Source organism: Pelodiscus sinensis, chromosome 1 (genome assembly GCF_049634645.1).
Source record: "Pelodiscus sinensis isolate JC-2024 chromosome 1, ASM4963464v1, whole genome shotgun sequence".
Lineage (NCBI taxonomy): Eukaryota > Metazoa > Chordata > Testudines > Trionychidae > Pelodiscus > Pelodiscus sinensis.
Window position 1 is genome coordinate 62018893 of NC_134711.1, and position 25881 is coordinate 62044773.

The 25881-nt window shown below is 41.8% G+C and overlaps 1 protein-coding gene across 17 annotated transcripts in view; it reads right to left on the reverse strand.

The window, feature by feature from the left end:
* Positions 1 to 47: 47 nt before the first annotated feature.
* The window catches only part of GRIP1 (glutamate receptor interacting protein 1), a 511591-nt gene continuing 485757 nt past the window's right edge, over positions 48 to 25881 (reverse strand). For 12 of the 17 annotated variants that reach the window (XM_075931263.1, XM_075931307.1, XM_075931276.1 and 9 more), the window contains 6 exons: positions 18376 to 18532; positions 14007 to 14118; positions 13829 to 13873; positions 10987 to 11220; positions 3359 to 3505; positions 48 to 1565 (listed from right to left, as the gene is read on the reverse strand). In XM_075931263.1, coding sequence (XP_075787378.1) covers positions 1332 to 1565; positions 3359 to 3505; positions 10987 to 11220; positions 13829 to 13873; positions 14007 to 14118; positions 18376 to 18532 — 929 coding nt within the window. In that variant the 3' untranslated portion in view covers positions 48 to 1331. The remainder of the gene's footprint in view (positions 1566 to 3358; positions 3506 to 10986; positions 11221 to 13828; positions 13874 to 14006; positions 14119 to 18375; positions 18533 to 25881) is intronic. The other 5 variants (XM_075931253.1, XM_075931322.1, XM_075931316.1 and 2 more) reach the window with 1 other exon arrangement.

Genomic DNA, 25881 nt, shown 5'->3' on the forward strand with positions numbered 1-25881 from the left:
TGTGTGCAGGGCAGGTGAGTTTGTTCATATAAAGGAAAACAGCATGGGAGAAAGTTTTCTTAAACAATTTATATTGACCCAAAACAAATCTGGTTGTAAAGTTAATTGATCAGATATGAAGACTCTACAATTAATATACAAATTCAATATCTTTATATTCACCAAATAACAATAATTACCAAGGACAACTTGAATACTGGAACAAATCAAAGCAGCTGCTGGTGAGCATTAAAAGCAACTGGCAGTATTTTATTGCTTCAAGTGGGGGAAGGGGAAGGGGAAGGAAAGAATTTTTGCAATATATCTGTAAAATGTATTTACAATTCAAATGTCTAAAAACCTGTAAGGATAAATATGAGAGCTGAAAACAAAGCCTTTTTAAATGGACTTCATAAATCTTTAACAATCCTCAAGAAACTGTTGTTAGTAAATAAAAGTTTAGAGTTGTATGTCCTTGTATGAATCATTTTAATTTGAATAGATTTTACATTACAATGTATTCTGTTGCTGCTAGTAGTTGATATACTATAAAAACTTCCACTTGAATGATTTAAAAAAAGTCTTTTTAATTTGATTTTTAAATAACTCATTTCAGTTTTATTTAGTAATCCATTAGAAGTTTTCCACTACCTAAAACATCTCTGCTTAAAATGAATCTTACAGTTTCAAGACACATCCATCTAGTGCTTCCATTGCATAGGGAACAACGTAATTTCTAATAAAACTGTAGTACAGTTGGGCAGTAAATTTTACCACCATGCACTGCCGCTTCCTACTTGCATCTTTGCTAAAACACTTGAACAGCACTTAGTGTGATGGCTGTGCCCCTCCAACTGCATCACAACGGTTCACAAAACACTACAACAGTCAATGTAAAATCTTCTGGAGGCAGCATACCCCAATCTCATGATTCCCTCCCTCAGAAACCAGCTAGCTTAAAAATGTATTAAAAACTCCCAAATCCAGACACCTGTGGAAAAAGATATTCCAATGATGCTGTTAAGACAGTAAGGAGCAATTCAGTCTCTTTTAAAGGACCCCTCAGCTATTTCTTCAGGGGGGAAAAAATAAGGCCATTAGCCATTTTCTTTACTCAGTATTATTGTGAATTCTATGACATTAGGCTTAGTTTGGAATGGCACTATTCAATGGCCACCACAAAACCAAACTGTTTTTAAAGTAATCATGAAGTAACAGAGCCTTGAGAGGGATAGTCAAACCCTCTGTGCTTTATAATGCCACATGACATCTGTGCCACAAGTATCACACAAATCTTAAAAGGGATTTTAGCACCATATATTGTCTAAGTGTCCCACTAAAATAACTTGTTGCTATATTGTGTTTGTAGGGTCTCGTGTTGTCACACTAGTTGTATGTCCAGTGTGTTGAAGGAAGGCGTTACTTTGGTCATTCCATTCCCCACCTGTTAAAGTCTGTTGATCTGATGTCACCTTCTGAGAAGCTAGTGGGTTTCTGCTAATAACCAGTTCCAGTTTATTGCCAGATTCTGCTATGAGAGGCACAACTAGACAACAGTCAAAATCTCTGGTACGAACATGATTTACCTGAAAGGTAAAAATGTTGGTTTAGATGTATCAAAGAAAGCAATGCAACAAATACCTAAGAAACACGTTATCTAAAATATGACTGGAATATGTTAGTGGCCTCCAAGATAAAGTACACAGAATACAGAAAATGCAACATGGCTTAAGGAGAACAGAAATAACTTTTTTCTAATCAGTGTTTACTATATTGTAGTTAAAGATTATTAAATACATTTATTTAGTAAACTTATTTCAAGTAAGAAATAAGTCACACAAAAGTAACTACTACTTCTAATATTTAATTCCCCTTAAGGTATTCTCAGAAGTGTGTCTGAATACATAAAAAACCCTTCTCTTTTGCCACTTTCACTATACAGGCAGTCCCCGAGTTACACGGATCCGACTTATATCGGATCCGCAGTTACGAACGGGGATTTTCTCGCCCCGGAGGACGGGAGCGGCGGGACGCCCAGATGCGCCGCGGTCTGCCGCCCCCATCCTCCGGGGCGAGAAAAGCTGGTCCCCGTCTCCCTGGTCTGCAGGGAGACGGGGAGCAAAGCCTTGGAGCACGCCCACAGTGGGACAGCTGCGGTGCGCCTGGACTGTCCCGCTGCCCGCGTGCTCTGTGGCTTTGCTCCACGTCTCCCAGGTCAGCAGACCAGGGAGACGGAGCAAAGCCGTGGAGGACTTGGGCGGTCCCGCCACCCCTGTCTCCCTTGTCTGCTGGGAGGGGGGGTGCAGCTAGTGCCCCCCCCCCAGCAGACCAGGCTTTTCTTGGACCAACCCGGCAGCACCCCAGCTGCTCTGCCCCAGGCGTCCTGATTCAGCTGCTGCTGGTCAGTTTCAGCAGCGGCTGAATCAGGATGCCTGGGGCAGAGCAGCTGGGGTGCTGCTGGGTTACTCCAGTAGCGCCGAGGAGCCGCGCTACTGGAGCAACCCAGCAGCACCCCAGCTGCTCTGCCCCAGGCGTCCCCAAGTCAGCCGCTGCTGAAACTGACCAGCGGCTGACTACAGGAAGCCCGAGGCAGAGTTGCTCTGCCCCGGGCTTCCTGGAATCAGCCGCTGATCAGTTTCAGCAGCAGCTGACTTGGGGACGCCTGGCGTTCTTAAGTTGAATCTGTATGTAAGTCAGAACTGGTGTCCAGATTCAGCCGCGGTTGAAACTGATCAGTTTCAGCAGCGGCTGACGCCAGTTCCGACTTACATACAGATTCAACTTAAGAACAAACCTACAGTCCCTATCTTGTACGTAACCCAGGGACTGCCTGTAAAATGTTTTAATTTCCCCCAACCAATTTTAGACTGTAGTTTAAAACTAAATTCCTAGGTCACAGACAGCAATATCTCTAGAATAATGAGCATCACAAACTGAAGAGGAACAAAAATTTGTCAGGGAGCATTTGTTTACGACGTTGTGTTGAAGTATCTGATTTTATAAAATGTGTTAATTTGGCTTTATAGAAAATCTAGCTAAACATTTTTACAGTGTAAAAAAAATATTAGTTGGTACTAACTTTCTCACTTGGACGAATGAATGATTTGTTTCTATGATGCAGAATAACTGAGACAAGCCTTTACACTCAGAGAGATACAAAATATTGTACCAATAAACATGTTTAAAAGCTAAAAGTTTGCACTTACTTCCTAAGACTTAGTATAAGCAGAGTATGGGTAGTGCGGTATTCCAAACAAATAACAAAAACATTATATTCTATTATACCATCATGTGTACATTTTATATACAAGTCCCATACAACATTTATCACATACATCTTTTACAAAGTAAACCATATACAAAGTACAGATAATTTTACCTGTAAAAGTCTGTCATATGGCTTCAAACCACCTAGATCCCCAGGGCCAGTTGGCCGAATGTTTTTAACATATACACCTTTTTCCAATAAACCATCTGAGACACTGAATCCAAAATCCTCTACATCTGACTCCTTGTACAAAGTTACCTGTTGAAATAATTTAGAAATAACAAAAGCAAATGATATTTCTGTGCTGCTATAAACTATCATAGGTCTTTCCCCCTCAGTTTATTTCATACTAGAATGATAATTTGCCTATTTTGCATTTCTAATTTGGAATGTTATTTAAAAAAATCTTAGAAGATCAAAGTTGTAAGAGATCTCAGGAGATCTAGTCTAAGCCCCCTTTCAAAGCAGGACTAACCCCAACTAAATCATGCCAATCAGGGCTTTGTCATGCCTGGCCTTAAAAACCTCTAAAGATGGAGATTCTACCACCTCCCTAGGCAACCCATTCCAGTGCTTTGCCACCCTCCTAGTGAAGCAGTTTTTCCTGATTTCCCCATTGCAACTTGACACCATTGCTCCTCATTCTGTTACTTGCAAAGTCTTCTTTTTTTGTAAAACTGTTACAAAAACATATTAATATTCTATACTTCAGTAGTAATCCTGAATTCCTTTGTTAGCTTTTTTTAATCTTTTCTTCTGGGACATTTTTTCTAGTTTATCTGTTTAGTTTCTCTATCATCCTATTCTCTGACTTCCAAGGTCATTTGTTTTGATAGTCTAAAACTCTCTCTCTACAATTAGCTTCAAGAAATCCAGTGAGAGTGATTAATGTAAGAGGCCACAATATTAGCTGAGCTTGCATTTTAAGCTTCAGGTTTGCACACAGGAAAAAGCATTTGGGTTGCAGAGCTCCTACTTTTCTCAGGTGGATCTGTATAACTTTCTTGTGGGGAAGAGATTTGTAGTTTGGGTTGCTGGGACTGAGTCTTGTTAACAAAGACTGTTTTTAGGGTCCTCATAGAAAAGTCAGGTGTAAAGCAATAGAAATTCCTAACTTTTTAAACACTATTGCATTAACATTCAGTTCTATGTTCTTCTGTAGTTTCCAGGGCAAGGATCTTGAAAAGGACCCCCCTGACTCATCTAACCACAGCAGCTCAAAAATGTCTGAATCTTCTGGATCATATAACATTATGCACTTAAAGAGTGCAATACATGAGACTGCTTCTCTGGTCTCTCCAAGCTTGGCTGGCCACTGTATATTCACCTTTGCTGCAACATCTGGATTGGCATTCACCAACCCTGCTTAAGTCCTCGTTTGACTCAGGACTGTATGGTCGATGAGGGGTGCCCTTTTTGCAGTCCCCAACCATTGATGGCTCTTATCTCTAATGTGTCAGCATTGGGCTAGAGAGCCCACTTTGGGACTTTCAGGACTCAGGGCATACGATCCTCAGAAAAGCTCTCTTCAGTAGCGTGTCAGAAAGCTCAGGGCAATCTGCCTGGCCTGCCAAGGGTTACTGCCCACATTTCAAACAAAGTTGTTTCAGTTCTTACAGACAACCCAACTGCCATGTCACAACATATAACGCAACAGTCATGGAAGAGCTTGATCCTCCCTCCTTTGCTGGGAAGCAATCCAGCTATGGGAATTCTGCACAATGTGTTCAGTCCAGCTCAAGGTTTCAATACCTCTCAGGAGCTCTGAACCAAATGGCATAACACCTTAGCAAGTTCTTCTCTTCTCATCACAAATGGTCCCTTTGGTTGGAGGTGGCAAGGAACATCCCTGAAAAGTGGGGGTCCACATTTGTAGACCTATTTGTCACTCAGAACATGAAATGTCACCAGTTTTGCTCCCTGTGAGGCCACAGCCCATGGTCTCTTACGGATAGATCACCTGTAGTACGCCTTTCCTCCTAACCCGATAAGACACAAGTTTTTGAGGATCAAGTGGGACTGAGCATGGATCATTCTCATAGCCTTGGCATGCCCAGGCAGTATCGGTTCATTATCCTCTTATGCCTCTTAGTAGAGAGACTGCTCCTGCTGCTGCTATGCTCAGACCTGATCTTCTGAAATCCTGGTTGGCTACTGTACCCAAACATCAGCTCTCTTCACATGACATCTTGTAAGCTCCATAGCTGACTCTTGAGGAGCATGCGTGCGAGGAAAAAGTCTGTAGAGTACTACTAGGCAGCAGAATATTCTCCATCAGGACCATTTACTTTGCAAAATAGAAGTGATTCTCCATCTGGTCCTCCCATTGGAGAGTTCCGCCCATGGAATCATTATAATTCATATTGGAGTAGCTTTTGCTTCTGAAATAACATTAACTGGCTGTGTCTTCAGTCAAGGTCCACTTAGCAGCCATTTCAACATTCCATCCCTGGGTTGACAGCCCATCTGGTCTTTTTAGACAAGGGGAAAGATTATCCATTTTTATGCAAATTAAGCACGGGATATTTAAATCCCCCTTCATTTGCTATGTCGACCTGCCTACTCTGCATCTCTCTGCCGACAGAGGGATGCAGTCAAGACATACCCTCAGTTGCCTGTTAACAGAGGAGCGGCGCCTACATTCTGTGGATGTTAGATGTATCCAACATTCTATACACAAAGAACGAAACTGCTTCACATCAACCCAGCTCCTTCTCGGCTCCACCCAGATTTCATCCTGAATTGTATCATGTGTCCATGTGTGTTACGAGCTGGCCAGCATTACCCCTCCAGGTAACTGGAAATGGACAGAAGATGGCCGACTTGGCCAACTTCCTAGCTCACACCTCTATTCCGTCCATTTCCAGGGCAGGAACCTGGCCTTCGGTGCACAGGTTCAACACACTATGTCATCACACTGGCGGCCAGAGAGGATGCTAATTTCAGCCACACAGTTTTAATTGCAAACCCATCTCTTGTATACTTGCTTGGTAGTCAACTACATTGGAATGGAACTAAAGCACTCAAGGAAGAATAAAGGTTATTAACCTTTCTGTAACACTGGTTCTTCAAGATGTGTTGCACGTGTCCATTCCCAAATCCCCTGTTCTCTTTTACTGGAGTCCAAGAATAAGAAGAAACTGAGGTGGCCATCGGGTCGACAGGACCCTTTACACTGGTGCTATAAGCATGTAGCATCAGAGGCCGCATGGAGCAGTCAGCCGCTTAAAGTAGTGTGGAGCCGTTCTGTGCCTGAGAGTCCCAGTGAGGTGGGCTGTGGGCTGGATCTGGTGGCTTGGCGGGCCAGATCCAGTCCACAGGCCGCATCTTGCCCACCCCTGTGCTAGCAGGACAATCTCACTATATCAAAATAGCCAAAGAACAGGTAAAATGTACATTCCTTCTAACAAAAATGGACTGTTTTGAGGTTTAGACCTGTAGAAGAACCAATTTCATGTGTTGATTTGATTGATTAAAGCTAAACGAGTTAGTTAACTGATGAGCAACACCCCTGCCTCCAAATCTTCCACACAGATATAAGGTGTAGCAATTGACAAAACAGGGAGTGGCACATTGACAGTATCTTTTTAATTAGGGATGGAAGAGCGAGATTTTTATTTTGTTATTTTAATCTAATATGGCTGCTGGTGTTTTAGGCCCCTACAAAAATACTGAAGCACATATTTAAGTCCTGTTTACCTTAATGGGATGTTAAAACATGCCTAAAATAAAGGCAGTATGGTCAACTGGTGCTATAATTTTTCATTTCATGGATTTTAAGGCCAGAAGAGGGACTATTAGGTCATCTGTGACTGGTATAACATGGATTGTAGAATTCCATGCATCTGCCCTGTATGAAGCTCAATAGCATGCTTGACTAAAGAACACCTTCGTGACAGGTATCCATCTTGATTTGAAGGTTTCAAAAGATGGAGAATCCACCACTACCCTTGTTAGTTTATTTCAATGAACAGTCCTCCTCCTGATTAAAAATGGTTCCTTTCCCCAAATTTAAATGTGTTCTGGCTTTAATTTTCAACCATCTTATATCTTTCTATAGTTCAGCGACTCCCACAATTCTAGGTCTTCAGGTACCCAGATGATCTCTTACAGATAGATTAAAATGTGCCTTGTGGAGGGATCAGGTGAACCTAGTCTGGAAGGAATCAGAGCAAACTCTGTGAGTTCATGGGCAGAAAGAGCTTGTAGTGTCGACTCAGGAAGGCTCTAGGCCATCCCATCAACACGTTTTAAATATTTTGAAGTGGACTTTCAGTCCTCTGCAGAGGCCTTCTGTGTAAAGAAGGTACAGTGTGTGGTGATAAAAGGAAAACAAAACAACAAATAAAAAAACTAAATCCTGTGCCATTCAGGTATTCACTCAGTAGGGGAAAGCTCCTTATCTCAGTCTGTTTCTTTATTGGTCCCTCTTTAATGTTTGATGCTTGCGACTTCCCGTATGAAGGATTAAAGGATTGGAAGACATAGAAGTCACTGATAAAATAAACAGACTACGTTTCAGATTAAAGACAGGGTTAAAGGGTGACTTGATCACAGTCTGTAAGGACGCACATGGGCAACAGAAGTTTGTTAATAGAATGTTCTTCAATGTAGCCAATACAGGCATAACATGAACCACTGACTAGAAGGTGAAGCTGGACAAATTCAAACTAGAAATAAGGAGCAGTTTTTTAACAATAAAGATGGTTAATCTCTGGAGAATCCACAAGGGTTGTGGTGGATTCTCCATCCCTGGACACTTAGGTCATGTCTACACTAGGAAACTATTTCAGAATTACTAAAATTTGATTTAAGAACTCCCAGTTTAACAAATTCGAACTAGCGTGTCCTCACTACGGGGAAGCATCAAAATTAGTCTGAGGCAGGCTCTGTTAATGTAGATGTGCTACTTTGGACTTAGAACCCCAGGAAGCACTCTGGGGAGCTATGGGAGGCCTCCTGGAGCCAGTAAATTTGAATTAGCAGCACCGGAGCATCTGCACTAATGTTATCTTGAAATTACTATTTCCGAATTAGTGTTATGCCTCATGAAAAGCAGGAGTACAGAGTTTGAATTCTGCGGCCCGTTTGAAATGACAGGCTTGGTAGGGTGGACGCACCACTTATAAATTCAAAGTTGGGGTTATTTCAGAATAAGTTCCTATTGTAGACCTGGGTTATAAATCAAAACTAGATTTTTTTTTAGAAGAGATACTTCAGTTCAAACCCAGGCCTGGGACTTTAAGCAGGCATTAATATTGGGTCTGGGGGATGCAGAGACTTGGCAGGGTTCAATTAATTCCATAGATGCTGTTAAATGTCAATTTCAGCTGACATTGAAATTAATGGGAGGGGTGGGAGAATCCATTGGTAACAGCCTGCCATTCCCACCCCATGCACGTGTAGATATTACTCATATTGAGGCAGCACAGGGAGCCCCCTACTGTCACAGCCTCACTCATCCACCACCTGACTGCCAGTTGTCTCTGCTCTGTCTTGCCAGGCGTTCACCTTTCCCCACAGCTTGCATCTGCTGGGATGAGGTGTCACCAGCCCTGAGGAGAGCCTCTGCACGCCCACTCACTTGCTCACTAGTCAAGAGTGAGGGACCATCCCCAGACAGGAGCTATTTAGCAGAAGGGTAGACTGCTCCATAGCAGGAGGACGATCCTCCTTGCAGTCGTGGCTGGGGGAAGGGGTGGTCTCTGCTCCATCAAGCCAAGACAACAGCCTCTTTTGTGAACCTTGGCTATGCAGTTCACAGGCCAGTTAGTCTACCATACACAGTTTAGTTCGTTATTAAGATACTCATCTGATGAAACAATGAGTAGTCCTGATGAAGTGGGTTTGAGCCATGAAAACTTTCATGAACCTATATATTTGTTAGTCTCTAAGGTGTCACAGAACTCCTCACTGTTATTAAGTTTACTGTTACTAATTATATTCAACGGCTCTGTCCATTGCTTTTGGAATGACCCCTTCGGAAAGAAGATAGAGAATGAGACAAGTGTGACAAAATAAAAAAGGACAGCACATGATGTAAAGACTATGGCTTTGAGTAGGCCCGACATTGGCTTGGATGGACAAGACTGCAGGACCCAGTCCTTAGAAATGTTTACAAAAATACAAAGATACAAATTTTAGGAGGGGGACTGACTTGTAGGTTTTGAGAAGGAGTAGGGTGAGGAAACCACAACAAAGAGGTAGCTAGTAATAGGAAACTTAACTATTTCTGTGAAGAATGGAAAAATATAAATGTTTTCTGAAAGGCGACAAAACAATTGCTGCAGAGTTATGGCAATACAAATAACAGAAAAATAGCATGTGAATAGAGAAAAGGATAAGGGACAGGGACTGAGAGGTAACAAATGGAACAGAACACCCAGTAGAAGAAATCTGACTCCTCCTTTTCAATGAATGCTGAGTTGGTTGTTTTATCATGATGCTGAAAGCCAGGTTTATATTCCCCACAGAAGAAAATAGCCTTTTTGCTTGATGGAAAACTTCTCCGTCTGACCTTAACTACACAGAGATGAAAATTCTTGAAGACTATGCTTTTTTACAAATCCATCATTCCACATCAAACTGAGAAACAAGTGATTTCTGGACTCAGCATGTATTAAGCTAACTGATCCCAATGATTCATTACAGTGGCAATTAACTCATCTTCCAAAATAACAGATCCACTTGCAGCTGCTATCTGGGAACACTTAATCTGGTGCGTGTTAGGACTGTGAGAGACATCAGGGTTTAGTAAAGGAATTGAAATCGGGGATACAGTGCAAAAGATTAAATTCAAATCAACATGCATATTAGCTTTAAACATTTGAGACTGTTGGCTTTTAACCTCTCATGAAATTCCTCCATTAACGGGCTCCTTCTGTCAAGGGAGACCTCTCCTTACCTTAGATGTCTCTTAAGGGAAAGAATAATCCCAAAATTGATGGGGCATGGCGATGCAGGAGAGTTACTGGATTCCCACCAAAGTTTCACAAACTTCTGTAAACATAAGTTGCAGTTCATAGACAAATCATATTTAAAGCTCAGCAGAGCAGATTTGAAGAATATTTTGCACTGCTTTACCTAAGATTGCCATCAGCTGCATAGTTCCCTTTCTACTACGGGACACATCTATGAATGCCTGTCCCCAGGAACTGAAAAACTAGACTATTTTATATAAGTCATATTTCCTAGACTGAAGATTATTTTATCTCTCTCAGAGAAAAGGGATCCCAATGTGTTGGTTGGCTATTGCGTATGTTTAACCCTGTTCTACAGATTTCAAGTTTGTCTTCTATCAAATACAGCCTGTATGTTAATCTGAAGAAGGAAAAGATTAAAACAAAGTAGTATGTTGCAAAGCAACTAGGGGAGCCACAAGATATTATGCAAAAGGAATCGATTTTCAGCACATTAAACTTTCTTGCCTTAATAAAAACATTGAGAACATAGAAATTATCATTGTTGTCAAATCAAATTATCAGTAAATCCTCCTTGGAAAAGAGCAGTATACACTGAGGATATGCTTTAAAAGCAAACAGCAAATGACAATGCATCTTATTCATTTTTTTCCCCATAAAAATACATCTATAGGGTGCTTGCAAGAAGAAATATTCACCCAAAAGCCCATCTATGGCATCATTATGAAAAGTACTTAATATATCACCACATAATTAGATTCCCTATGCTTCATGCATTAATCCAAAGCAAGAATTACTGCTAAAAGAAAAATTACAGACCTTGTGTAATTCAACAGGCGTTGGTGACATTATTTCTTTCATTTCTTGTTTAATTTTTCTCAAAACCACAGACTTTCTCCCCACATCTGATGGCAGTGTGTTACTGCGGGTAGCTTGGCTGTAATGTGGCCTCACATTGCTTCTTTCCTGGAAACTGGCTTGTCGACCCAACTGACTGCGAGGCTGTGGATTTTCATTATTCAAGCTCATTGTACTTCCTGACATAATTGTTGCCTACAGCATTAACAAACAGATTTTTTTTAATTTATAACCTGGATTAAAGAAAGGGTTATTTCATAACACTAGGCACAATTCTGTAATATCTTGTCAAAACAAAATCACTTCAGGGCACAGCAAAAGGCAGGAGGATAGACATACAAACTGGTTGTAAGTCACTAAAAAAAACCCAACCGTGAGTAAAAGGTTTTCAGATGACATTTTCAACCAAAATGTCAAAGAAAGCATTAAAACTGTTATTTTTATGAAGCCAACCATCCTGAAGACAAAACAGTACGACTGTTTACTTACACTGAAAATATTTTTAAAATAAAATAAAAGCCAAATTCTGGAACATTAGCTTTCCCTTAGTACTTGAACAAAATAAGGCATTTAGTACTGTGGCATCTGCAGATATCAAGGAAAAATACATGAGCCAGAAAAGTGTGGAGGAAACCCTGGAACTAGCACTGCATTTGATGGTGACTAGACACTGCCACAGAATAGATCATTTAGGCCTGGTCTATATTAGACCAGGCAGCTCAGCTTAAGGTATACAACTCCAGGCTAACCTTAAGCTGAGCTGTGGAGGCATCCACACAATGGGAGGTAGAAGGGAGAAAACACTCCCATCGGCTTACCTTACTCCTCGCAGGAGGAGGAGTACCAGACACTAGGGGGAGCTGCCCTCAGCATTCAATTCAGGGGTCTATACTATACCTGCTAAATCAAATGACAGAAGATTGACCTCTGGAGCAGCAATCTTGCACTAAGTATAGATGTCCTTGAGAAGAAACTGAATATATTATACTGTAGCACTAACTTTCTGCAGTATGACTGGCATATGTGAAAAGATACAAAGCTCTCTCTCACATAGTCTGTTTCATCTTCCAGGAACAGTAACCTTCTCATTGGTAATACTGCTGATGAGTTACAAAGAGTGAAAACCAGAATCATCTAAAATCAAAGGTAAACCTTCCTCTACTGCCCTGTGGTAGAACAGCTTGATATCGACAAAGATCAATATAGAAGAGGAATGGTTTCTTCTGTGTTGTGGAATGTTAAAGTCTAGTTAAAGTTGTCCTTAAACTTTCAGTTTCACTTTCTGAAACCACTGCCAGAGCAGGGATTTGAATAAGGATGCAGATAGCCCTCCCCAAATATGGGGAATGGAGAAGAAAATCAGATACTTTTTTGAGTAGTACCACTGGTTCTTGTGATGGATTCTGTGCTGTCCATGTTCCCATCAGCACCAACACTGCCTAATTAAGTGACAGTTCTATAGTTGTAACAGCTACCCATCACTTCAGGCGTGACTTATGATGCTCCCTTGTAAAAGAGCAGCAGCAAGAGGACTTGATAAAGGTTATTTCACCTTCCTCTTTGGCTGACGACCTTGAAATGAGCAATGAGAAGAGAATCAAAACGACAGGAATAGGGATGGTACTTTAAAAAGAAACATAGCCCAGATTAACCTCCTGATGCAAAAAGACATTCTCTGTTGGGAATTCTACTTCTATAATGTTATGGGGACAGATGTTGATTCAGAGTTGTGCTGGCCAGACTTAAATATAGTGATATCAGTAAAGCGCTCAGCTTACACTTTTGATTTTATTTTTTAAACTTGTAAATTGATGGTAACAACTGTAAGAACATCAACCTGTTGAAATATCCATTTCTGTTATCTATTTTCATATCCTTTTACTGTGCTCTGAATAATGAAAATCGCAAAAGAAGCCTGTGGTACCATGCCATAGATAACCACAGAATTAAACTAAACTGACATTAACTTTTCTCTTAATTTCTCTGTCTTGCAATTACAATTATTTCAAAATCACATTAAAGTAACCGTACGTGCAATATGGAAGCCATAAATCTGAGCATGTACAATCATTTAGAACTGCAAAAGTTTCACCCAATTATGCCATTCACATTCCTTGTGGTTGCTAAGGGACTCTATATGACATAAAAATGAAAATGAGATTCTGCCAGTTTTGTAGCTCAGGAAATTGAAAAGAACATAAAAGAAAATATTTTTCAGATTTTCTATTCGACAGCTTCAAAATTCTCAGTATATTCTTAATTTTTCTCATTAAAGAACTTATAGAAATTATATTAATATGCATGATTATTGTTTCCTCCTTTTTCCACCAAAATCATATGATACAAAATTAATAGAGTTCAGATTTGCAATTAATTTCAGAGTGCAATGTGAACATTTGTTGTACACAATAAGTTTTCTTTACTATGAACATTTCTTGTGCTATTGTCTTAATTCACCGCGTGACAAATTCCTGCTAAAAACATTTTAATTTATGTTTTTCTTTTATGCTCATCTTAATCAGAGAAAGTTACAGACCAGAGACAAATTATAACATGCTAAGAAAAACTTCATAAGGTGGCGCTAAAAAGCGGGATGCACTGCTTCTGGAAAGTTCTGGCCACTTAAAAATTCTGCACAAAATTATGCATGTGTTAGCAGAGCGCATAGCAGAAGCTACAAGACAGGAAGCTTTTAGGTGATCACGTTTGCCTAAGTCAGCTGCATAATATAACACAAAATAGCTTTTGTCAGGGGAGGGGAGGAAGCTGCACAAGCAAACATATAAACGTAAAGGGTAGGTACCAAGAGAGTCATGTTTCTCAAATACAGACGCCTGTGAGCCTTGTCCTGTGGAAAGGGGTTAAAGCTTTTAAATGAATTTGTGTGATTAATGAAAATGTAAAGAAAAACAGAAAAGAGAACAGAAAATGAATGTAAGACAAACAAAATTGTTGTAGCTCTATAGGAAAGATTGTGCTACCTCTAGTTCCCTCAGAATTCCTGACTGGCCACAGGTCTCTAAATCCTCCAGTGCCTGAGACCAGAAGTTTTCCTCCTGGTCAGTCTCCGTGTTGTCTGGGGCACCTGAAAAGCTGGATTTGCAAAGGGAAACTCAGTCAAATATACAAACAACATTCAGGCTTCGCTTTGCAATGTATCAGTCATACAAGTGTCACACACAGCAAGGCTACGTCTACACTGGCCCCTTTTCCGGAAGGGGCATGTAAATTTCACCTATCGTAGTAGGGAAATCCGCGGGGGATTTAAATATCCCCCGCGGCATTTAAATAAAAATGTCCGCCGCTTTTTTCCGGCTTTTAAAAAAGCCGGAAAAGAGCGTCTACACTGGCCCCGATCCTCCGGAAAAAGTGCCCTTTGAAGTAGGAACCTTTGAAGTAGGAATAAGAGCCTCCGGAAAAGGGCGCTTTTTCCGGAGGATCGGGGCCAGTGTAGACGCTCTTTTCCGGCTTTTTTAAAAGCCGGAAAAAAGCGGCGGACATTTTTATTTAAATGCCGCGGGGGATATTTAAATCCCCCGCGGATTTCCCTACGACGACTCATGAAATTTACATGCCCCTTCCGGAAAAGGGGCCAGTGTAGACGAGCCCCAATTGTAACAACAAAAAGTCAGTGTTATGCTGAGCAATACCGGCAATTGCTTCAAACACAAACCTCCGAAACAGGATGTGAATGCACTTTTCAATTAACATGACTGTCAAGAAAAGTTAAACAGAAGCCCCATAACTCAAGACAAAAGGGGGTTGTGAATCTGTCCAGGTGTTTGGACTGAGTGGTGGAGGGCTTTTGCTGATCATTTGTTGTGTTTTATAGGGGTGTGTGTTGGCAAGGGGGGGAGGGAGGAAAGGGCTACATCTATACTGCTTTATGGACCTGGTCCACAACTCAATGTAAACCTCCATGTACAATTGCTAAACCCAGATCTCAGAGCCATGCTAACATGTCCCTACTGCACTACCCAGACCTTCCCATTTTGATCTGTGGCTTGAGCTACATCAACACTGCAAAATGACAGCTTAGGCATGTCTCATAATGGGACTTTGGTTCTGACTACCCCTCTCAGCAGGGTCCCAGGATGAGTTCTTAATTGCTTGCTGACCTGAGCAGGCTGATTTGTGTGTGGACAGAGGATTTGCATGGGCTCAAACATGAGTCAGAGCCCGGCCTTAATGTGCAGTGAAGGCATGCTCTAAAAGAGAAGGGAAAACATACTGAGGCAAAAAGCAAGAGAGCCAAGCTGCAGCCTGTCAGCACAGTGTGACTTTGGAAAAGGCTAGAGAGAGCTTTTGGGTCCAATGACGGGCAGAGAAGCTTAAGGCTGTTAGTTAAGACACAACTCCTTTTGTTCTTGATTTCTCCTGTGTTCAGAGAACCAGGACTTTATGCATGCCTTGTAAATAAACAAGATGACTGCACCAAAGAGAACACCAAATTCCATCCATTTCTATTTCTAACGGAAACATTCCCATGACTCTGAACTCTGAGTAGCTGTCTAGATTGAAAAGAGGAAGCACTGCAATAAAAAGGTGAGAGTAAGTAGGATGCAAAAGGTCAGTCAGTCTTCCATACACTGGCAATTACTAGAGGGTGACTGGTTGTAGAAGAGGTGGATTTTGAGTAGTATTTTATAAGGCGGGATGAGAAGTAGAATCTAAGAACAATTAAAAGTAAATTTTCTCTTGTAGCAACTGGGACATCTCAATGAAAAAAATCTCGGAGAGGTAGATGTATTTGTTTTTAAAGATTATGAGTGGTCCTGTGGCACCTTAGAGACCAACCAAATATATATACAATCACAAGTCCTACAATTGACAGATACTATTTCTGCTGTTATATATATATATACACACACACACACACACACACACACACACACACACACACACACACACACACACACAGAGGCAGTCCCCGGGTTACGTACAAGATAGGGACTGTAGGTTTGTTCTTAAGTTGAATTTGTATGTATACACACAGGCAGTCCCCGGGTTACGTACAAGATAGGGACTGTAGGTTTGTTCTTAAGTTGAATTTGTATGTAAGTCGGAACTGGTACATATTGTAGGGGAAACTCTACCCAAACATTTCTCCAGAGCTCAGTTTTATTCTCCCACACCTCACTTCCCTCAGTCCTTTATTCTCAAGCTGAGGTGTCTGCTGAGAAAAGCCGCTCCGCGTCTCCCTGGTCTTCTGGGGAAGGGGGGGGGGGGCTCACTTCGCATCTCTCTGGTCTGCTGGGGGGGGGGGGGTGCTAGCTTCCCGTCTCCCATGTCTGCTGGGGGGAAGCAGCTAGTGCGGGGTTGCCTCACCCCGTTTGTAAGTAGGGATCCGATGTAAGTCGGATCCATGTAACCCGGGGACTGCCTGTATATGTGTTTCTGTTATTTCCACTCCAATTAATCTGATGAAGTGGATTTTGCCCATGAAAGCTCATGATTCTATATATTTTGGTTAGTCTCTAAGGTGCCACAGGACCACTTGTAAATCTCAATTAAAGGTAGTGAACTAGGCATGCTTACAGTTAATAACTGATTGGCACGATGAAATATTTGTAATTAGGCTTTTCCACCCACAAATTTCCCTTGGGTAGGCAAAAAGCCCTCATGTCTGCAACTAATGTCTCCTTTTGGTTTGGTTTGACTCACTATTGCTCACTCTGGGGTTGACCCTTTCCCCTTCCCACTCTACTACCTCTTTCCCCTCATTCTCACTCTCTCTCTCACCATTTTTCCTTGGGTACCTCCCTGGTCTTTCCATTGCAGCTTACTTTGAGTGGTTTCTTTGAAATGGCCCCTAATGCTCCCACTTTCTTCAGTGGTTTTGCCACATGTTCTCTCTCCTCTCCCCAGCTGCATTACACAATACAAAGCAGGCAGAAAAAGTAGCTTTTAGTGTTACCCAGGGGAGAGACAAAGAGCTTTTAGCTGGAAGCGGAGAGGGGCTAGAGCCCCATCCTTTCCTCTGATTGGCTGAAAGAATGGGCAAGTCCCTCAGAAAAGTCTGGTGATCCATTTATGAATCCCATCTGTAGTGGTATTGTCCATCTTCTAGATGCTGTCTTCAGATAATCTTTATTTTTATTTGTGCTGCAGGTCTCAGAGGATTTTCACATTAGGAAATAGCTTTTGTATGAAGTATAATTTTATTGATTATGCTTTTAAAGGACTGCTGGAAAATATTGTTTATTTTCTACACGTTATATGAATTTTTATTACCCAGATTCCTTGTTTATATATGATTTAATTTTTCAACCTGGTATTTAACCCTCCCCCAAACAGTAGATTTATCAAACCAACAATTACGTCTGGTCCAAGAAACAAAGGATGAGTTTGATAAGGGGCTAAATATGATTCTTTTGGTAAAAGAAAGCTATTAATTTAAAAACAACTGGGAGAGTAGAATAAGGTAGGAGGGGGGCTGCTTTACTAAATGTTTAATCTCAGAAGCCAGTGTTCAAGAAGCCTGATCTACTGTTTGCTCACGCCTCACAGTAGTCACCGTCTTGCTTTTTCACTTTTTCAGAATGCAAATATGGAATTAACTGTCTGTGATCTTCACCATTGGGACTGGATGTCTGACTAGCTGGCTGGTAGAAATATTAAGAAAGGTATTTCTATAGTTTAATGCCACTTATCACATGTGGAACAGCTTCAGTTAGAATGGATGAAATCTGACTATTACAACTCCAAGTAAAACAATTCAAAACCATGAGTTATTTCACTGTAGGTATGTAGAATACTAAGGCTCAGATTCTCAGTCAATGAAATTGAGGAACTCAGTGGGAGCAAGAGTCTTAAATATCATCACGGATCTGTGCCTAAAACTCCACACTTATTACACTTGTTGCATCCTTCTGATTAAGCACTAGTGAGCCTCATTGAGCACTAGTGAGTCCTTAGATTGAACCCCAGTGATGAAAGCGATAACATCATTTCTTTTTTTCCTGTTTTTAGGCTTTTTTGGTCACCTTCTGGAGAGGGAGGGAGACTTCTTTTCTACCATTTGAAGCCTACCACGAGTAAAGCACACAAGTTTTTTTTTTTTTTTTTTTTAACATTAACACCTAATGCTATGTCCTTTTATACACAGCAACTCACATTACTTACAAGCCTTGATTTCGGCTTCCGGGTATTTTTTTATGAATGTCACTGATCTACCCTAATAAATCTCATACAGCATGAAGTGGCATCCCAGTAGTACAAGAGGAGCTGAGAAAAGCTGAGTTATAAAAAGGTATTTTCATTCAAGGTGATCAGTGCTCATTTTCTAAAGAAAAATCACTGCAATTGTGCTGCAGTTGAAAATCTCACATAACTTTGCATTTGACTTACCCACTTGCTATTGGTCTGTCCCATTCATCATCACTCAGCCCTGTGTCATGAAAAGGATGGTTTCGTGGCCTACTGGGAGGGGACAAATTGCTTCTTTGCTTAGGACTCCTCCATTCATATGCATTGAAGCTGTATCCTGAAGCCTGATAGCTGGGACCTAAAAAAATAATCATATACTTGGGACTCTACAGATGTTCAAATAACTGAAACTGCGTATTTTAATAGATGTTCAGTAACGTGCACCCATCATTTATAAGCACACAACTGCTGGTAATATTTTATAGATATAATTGGATACTTAGATGTCTAAACTTCAGTCACAATTAATTGTGAGCAAAAAGAGAGGTCCTTTCAAACCAGTAGAAAACCAGATGTCAAATAGCCGCACTACAAATGAAAACAATTGTCCTTTGTGTCTTCACTCCTGCTCCCACTATACTATCCAGTACTGTTCATCTAGTATCTTTGACAAGAGTCACATTTTCTTGAATTTTTCAAGAAAAGCAAAGGAAAAAAAAGACAATGGAGTTACAATGTAAAAAAAGAACAGTCCACAGCAGTGCTGCCTGAAGCAACTTAAGATTAGACTGTTTATTGATTTTACATCTTTCATATTTTAGGGTATCCTTAAAAGCACTTTAAATTAACCAGGTCCTAGTGACAGTCAAAAGCGGCAGCCATTATGCATTCAGCTCCAGTTCACACAGAGACTTGGCCAGCAGCCCATATCACCTTGTACTCAGATCCTGTCATGTCTCAGAATGTGAACAGGATGGGATGGACTCAGTACTTGGATGGGAGGCCTCCCCCAAAAAGAGCACACAGGTGATATATGAAGCGTTCAATAGCTGGCACTATTCTCAGTCAGTACTGGACTAACATTCCGGCATAGCATTACAGAGCACTGTGCTGATACAGGGGATACAGCCCTTAAAAAATGGGATCTAATGATAGTTCTGATACATATAGAAGGGTTAACCTCACAGTCATGGCCAAATTCTCTCTCAGATAATTACATTCTACCTATCTAAATTCCCCCACTGCTTTACCACCTGCATTTGGAATAAGGTATTCATTATTTCTTATCCTCAGGTGATATCTGGTACTGTTATGCCTCACTGGTGGAGGAAGTGTTCCCTGTATACAGCCTGTGACCTAGTTGAAGCCAGGAAAGTTCTTTGGAATCTTTTGGGATGGAAGATTCTATAAAAATGTCTGATCATTCTAACTATAACTTGACTTATTGATGGAGGAGAAAAAGATTGGATCTGAGCTGCAGGATTAACCATACTCTTTTCGTACAGTTTTCTACTAAGGGACCGTTCGCTCCCATCTAAGAAGTAAATGGCAATAAACAGAACAGACCTGCCCCCTTAAATATCTTATTCTAAGAATGACATCTCTGCCCCCAAAAGGTTCTGGCCTAAAGGCTAGAATGCTACAGGCTGGGCCATTATGACAGCTATTGTCACTTTTGATGGCTGGGTTGAGCTCTCAGAGTGATCCTGCAGGTTAGAACTATTTTAGGTTCAGAAACTATTTACAGTTACAAAATTTCATAATTTTTGTCTGATAGAAGCAGAAATACAAGTGATGTGTCTGCAAGAAGCCATGTGTATGATGCATGTGCAGTTTACTGTCTAACTAAATTAGAGCTGCATAGTGAACATTTTGCTCTCCATAAGGGAAACGAAATGACAACACTACAGTGCATTCTGGCACACTGTCAACATAACCTGTTTGTTTTCCTGGACTGGAAAAGAACAGCATAAAATCTGGCTGCTTATAGTGCACCTTGTCATATTTGCCTCTAAATAAGATTTTAACCTCACAGCTACAACTGGATAGAAAATCTAGTCAAGGTAAATATCTACACAGGTTAAGTTAAATTTTTAATGAGATCATTAAAGATTAGATTTAAAACAACAAAATCAGAGCTATTCAGCTTAATGGTTGCTGTTGCATTTTACTACTATTACTGCTTTGCACTGATAAAGTAACTCCCAGCTCAGAAACTCCAAGTACTTTACAAACAATGAATTTAACCTCAATACCATTAAGAAATAGATCAGTATTACAATCCCCATTTAACATACAATGGAAGTCAAGGCATCAAAGATCACATAAGAAATGTATGGTAGAGCTAAGAATATAACCCATGTCTTCTAAGGGTACATCTACACTGCAAGTAGACACCACTGGCTGTCCCATGCCAACTGACTTGGGCTCCCAGGGCTCAAGTTAAAGGGCCATTTAATTGCATTGTAGATATTTTCTTGGGATGCAGGCTGAGATCTGGGGGCCCTTTCACCTGCCATCTGTCACTACTGACAACAGCCTCTCTCCATCCTCTTTGGAACTTCCCTTCAGGAAGTTGAAGGCTGCTATCAAATCCCCCTCACTCTTCGCTTCTGCAGACTAAACAGACCCAAGTCCCTCAGCCTCTCCTCATAAGTCATATGCTCCAGCCCCCTAATCATTTTGGTTGCCCTCCGCTGGACCCTCTCCAATGCGTCCACATCCTTTTTGTAGTGGGGGGCCCAGAACTGGACACAATACTCCAGATGCGGCCTCACCAAAGCCGAATAAAGGGGAATGATGACATCTCTGGATCTGTTGGCAATGCTCCTCTTAATGCAACCTAATATGCCATTAGCCTTCTTGGCTACAAGGTCACACTGTTGACTCATATCTAGCTTCTCATCCACTGTAACCCGCAGGTCCTTTTCTGCAGAACTACTACTTAACCGGTTGGTCCCCAGTTTGTAACTATGCTTGGGATTCTTCCGTCCCAAGTGCAGGACTCTACACTTGTCCTTGTTGAACCTCATCAGATTTCTTTTGGCCCAATCCTCCAATTTGTCTAAGTCATTCTGTACCCTATCTCTGCCCTTAAGTGTATCTACCTCTCCCCCCAGCTTAGTGTCATCCGCAAACTTGCTGAGGGTGCAATCCATCCCCTCATCCAGATCATTAATAAAGATATTGAACAAAACCGGTCCTAGAACCGAACCTTGGGGCACTCCGCTAAAAACCGACCGCCATCCTGACATCGAGCCATTGATCACTACCCACTGGGCCCGGCCTTCTAGTCATCTTTCTATCCATCTTACCGTCCATTTATCCAATCCACAATCCCTTAACTTGCTGGCAAGAATATTGTGGGAGACCGTATCAAAAGCCTTGCTAAAGTCAAGGTATATAACATCCACTGACTTCCCCATGTCCACCGAGCCAGTTACCTCATCATAGAAGCTAATCAGATTGGTCAGGCACGACTTGCCCTTTGTGAATCCATGCTGACTATTCCTAATCACTTTCCTCTCATCCAAGTGCCTCAATATGGACTCCTTAAGGATCCCTTCCATGATTTTTCCAGGAACCGAGGTAAGACTGACCGGCCTATAGTTCCCTGGATCATCCTTCTTCCCTTCGTCCGAGCTGGTTGGCTCAGGCCAGCTGTGGGTGTCTGTCTGCAGTGTAAAAATACCTGGAGTGTCAGGCCTGTGATTTAACCATTAGGACAATCTTTTAAAATCCAGTGCAATATATTCTGGATAGGCAGGGATCTCTGAACAGTGCATGATGTTACTGTAAACACTGGGACACTGATTCTAAACAACATCTGAGCTCTGTGTGGACACAGGGGACACTGGTGATCTAAGGAACAAACTGAGAGCAAACTGGGGCTACATAAAGGCAGGCGTCACAGATGCCTCTGAAATTAGGTTCCCCCAAGAACTTTAAACCAGTGGAGGATCAGCAAGTTTCCACTCTTCCTTATTGTTCTACCCGCATGCATCCTCAGATAGCCCTGATACCCTGCTGGCTTCCCTCTTAATAAGGGTTGAGAAGACTGATTTGCACAGAAGTTGGCAGACCAGTCCCTGTCACATTCACACCAGTTGCAGTCCGCTCCCATTAATATCAATGGTAATGGGATTCAGATATTGGCAATGGCATGCCACTTCTTAGTGTGTTTTTTTAAAAGAATGGTTCCAGCTGCAGGCAGATTTGTGAGGCTGCCGGCAGGGAAAGAAGTGCTGGGATGTGCCTTCCCTGGTGGGAGTGCCGCAAACCTGCCTGCAGCCAGTGCTGAGCCCATCCCGGCACTTCCATCTGGGGAGGCAGCCTGGCCAAGCTGTCTGAGCACAGGGAAGACCCAGAGGGAAGGGGTGAGGCTGAAGCCCACATGTCAGAGCTGTATGGTTCCCCTCTCTCTGCATTCTCCAGACTCCAATGTGCTTCAGAGGTGGGTGGGTCGGGGCTGCATACAAGGAAGGAAGCAAGGCCCAAACCCTGGAGAGTACAGGGCAATATTCAGTGCAGTCCATGGGTCCCCAGTGGCCCCACTCACTACAAAAAAGTCCAAGCACCTGAGCACAGCAGCAGCAGGTTCCACCCCCCCTCCGTGCTGCCCTGTGTGCAGTCAGGTTTGTAAGGCTGCAGCCAGGAAGAATACATCAAAGCACTTTCATCCCAAGCCAGCCTTCTGCTTATTAGCAACTGCTGGGTAATAGCAATGCCGTGTTGGCCACCAAGAGGTTGTTAATAAACAGAAATCTATTATGGTCTCATGAATGAAACTGCATGTGGCTGTTCTGTACATTGCACTGAGCCTCCACACTTCACTTTTTAACCTCGGTAAGAGGAATTTTCTGCCTACATTTTGATGGAGAAGCTATTTTGTTGAGGAGCTTTGTTCATCGGCCACCCATGAAGAGGAGCAGTTGACTTCCTGGAGTCTGTCTGGAATCACATTCCCTCCAAACACTGCAGCTATGGAGTTACTCAGCTATTCTTTAGGCCGAACAGCAGGCCTTAATGCACCCAGATGGTTTTGCTTGTGAGAATACGTGTGATATGGATTATTATGTAGGGGACACTCTGGCTGCCCCACGCTGGCACCTTAGCCAATGGTTCTAAGTATAGTGTCAGTCCATGTGGGAGAGAAACACTGCTACCAGCATTAAACCATTATAACCAATAAGAGAATTTTCTAGTAGTCATACCATAAGGTTTCCAAGACTCCTGAATTTCCTTAGTTTATATTTATGCCAAGAAAGGTTTGGAAAGGGAGCTAAACTCAGAAGTGACAGGTCAGGCAGAATAGAATTTAATAGAGATGGGTGGAGACTAGGGGCCAAGAGGATATGCACAGGATATACCAGTGCAAGGGTGGGCTGGTATTTCTGAGAGAGAAAGAGAAGGTTTACTTGTAGTTACCGGTTTAGGTTAGGAAGGTGAATCACACATAGCTGTTAATCTGCCTTTTGACAAGGAAATAATTGTTGTGGAAACAAGAGTCCCGTGCTTTGCATACAACAAGCATTCTACTAATACTGAAAAATCTAGTCAGGGAATTGTGATTCCTTCTTTTAATCCAGCTCCAAAACCTTTTCTTTGGCAATCTTAGCAGAGAGGAAGGGCCTCTTGGTCCCTGAGTCTGAACGAAGCTCTCATCTTCCCTCAGGACTAAATCCAAGCACATTGATGGGACAGCATAGAGTGTACACACTGTCACTGCCCGCACTGAACATGCACCATAACTAAACAGTGAATTCACTCCAGATCAGTTCTAAGGTGACAGAGCTGTCAATCTAGCATCTTTCATAGCACCATATTACCTTACAATTATCAGAAAACTAAAGAAAATATAAAAATCTTGATTCTATTAATCAGATCAAAGTGAGGAAGGAGCAGAAAGAGAGAGAGGAAGATAAAATTCCCTACTGTATTCATCCCTAGAGATAAAATTCATCCCTACTGTAATTTCAGTGAAGTCAATGGGGTGAATTTGGCTTGAGTAGCAGTATCATATTTTTTTTCCAAAGAAAATGGAAATGTAATACAGGTTGTACCTCCCTTAACCAGGACTCTCTGGTCTGGCAACATCCATGGTTCCTGGACCACAGAGCCCAGGTATAGGGAGGTCAAGTTGTGGTTCAGGAGTGCAGGGGGGGGGGGGGAGGAGGGGATGTCGGCAACTCAGCTGAGAGCCCCATGTGGGGTGGGGGGGACACAGAGGGTGTCACAGCGGAGAGTTCTGCCCCCTGTGGCTGCAGAGCTCCGGCCCCAGCTGCAGCCAGGGAGCTCCAGCCCCAGTCGCGGAGCTCAGGTCCAGCAGTGGCTGCAGAGCTCCAGCCCCAACTGTGGTCCTTGGGGTCGGGCAGTGGCTGCAGATCTCTGGCCCCAGCGGTAGAACTCAGGGTCAGGCAGCAGTAGCTAGAGAACTGGCAGTAGTGCCAGGCTGGATCCCTAACATGGGGCAGGAATTCAGCATTGGCCATGTTGGGAAGGACCTCCGCTGGTCTGGCAAATCCACTCAATCAGAACCGGTCAAGTCCCGAGGGTGCCAGACGAGGGAGGTCTAACCTGTAATAAATTAACTACAAAATACAGAAAAGAGGGGTTATGAGCTAATGGCAAGAGACCCTTTTGTACAACAGAGAATTACGGCTAGGTTATGCACAATAAGAGCATAAATATATAAAAATTAAGTACAAGAAAAACCAGCAATCAATAGTTACATCAGCTACTTCTTGCCCTAATACTATTAGACAGGCGTCAACGAAAATTGTTAGAGAGAAAATGACAAGTGCTTCATTAAGCCAAACATAGATTAATTAAACATACACAGCTAACGTAATCAGCAAAGATTTCAGTCTATCAAAGGCAACGTCCTGTCCCAATTCTCTCTACTGGGCAAAACACAGCAGACCAACTGATCTGACTGCCCATGCCCCAGAAACCCTTGATAGAAATGTAAAGATGAAGACGCAACTGAACAATTTTATGAAACCACAGGGGAGGAAGAAAATTCTCTTTGGGCTAGGGGATCTGTCTGTGAAAAGATGTACCAGTGCACACCAGTGATAGTACAGAAATAGTCATTTATAATACAGTCAAAGAAAACTTATAAAGATGTTTGAAAGCCTCTTTCTTCTTTTGTAAACCAGAGTATTAAAGAACTTCTTACATTTTCTATAACCCCCAAACCTATATACTTATATTAAGTAAACAGGCAAATATAGCTATAGAAGTTAGAGGGTAATACAAAGCCAGTTACTTCTTTAATTAAATAATCTCTTTAAATACAGTGATTACTTTGAGGGCTGAAAGTCTGACTCTAATGTCATGGGAATGATGGAAGAAACAAAAGAGTAACAAATCACTGAATAATCTCTTGTGTTCTCCTTTAGCAATTTACAATACATCTTCATTATAGTAATCTTAAAACAAATGAGAATGGGCCTCAGATGCTCAAATTAATGAGCATCTTCAGTGTGTTTTGTGCCCTGTATTAATCTAATCTTGAAGGGTAAACTCATTTAGCTGTGGACAAACTATGGATTGGGCCATTCAGACATTTGTAAAGCTAACGTAAGCTTGTTAATATATTGATAAATGCCTCACAACCCATCATAATGCCATGAAAGATTGAATTCAAGGCCGCATGAGTATAAGAAATAACACCAGCTATCAAGGTTTGTGGTTGAAATGAGA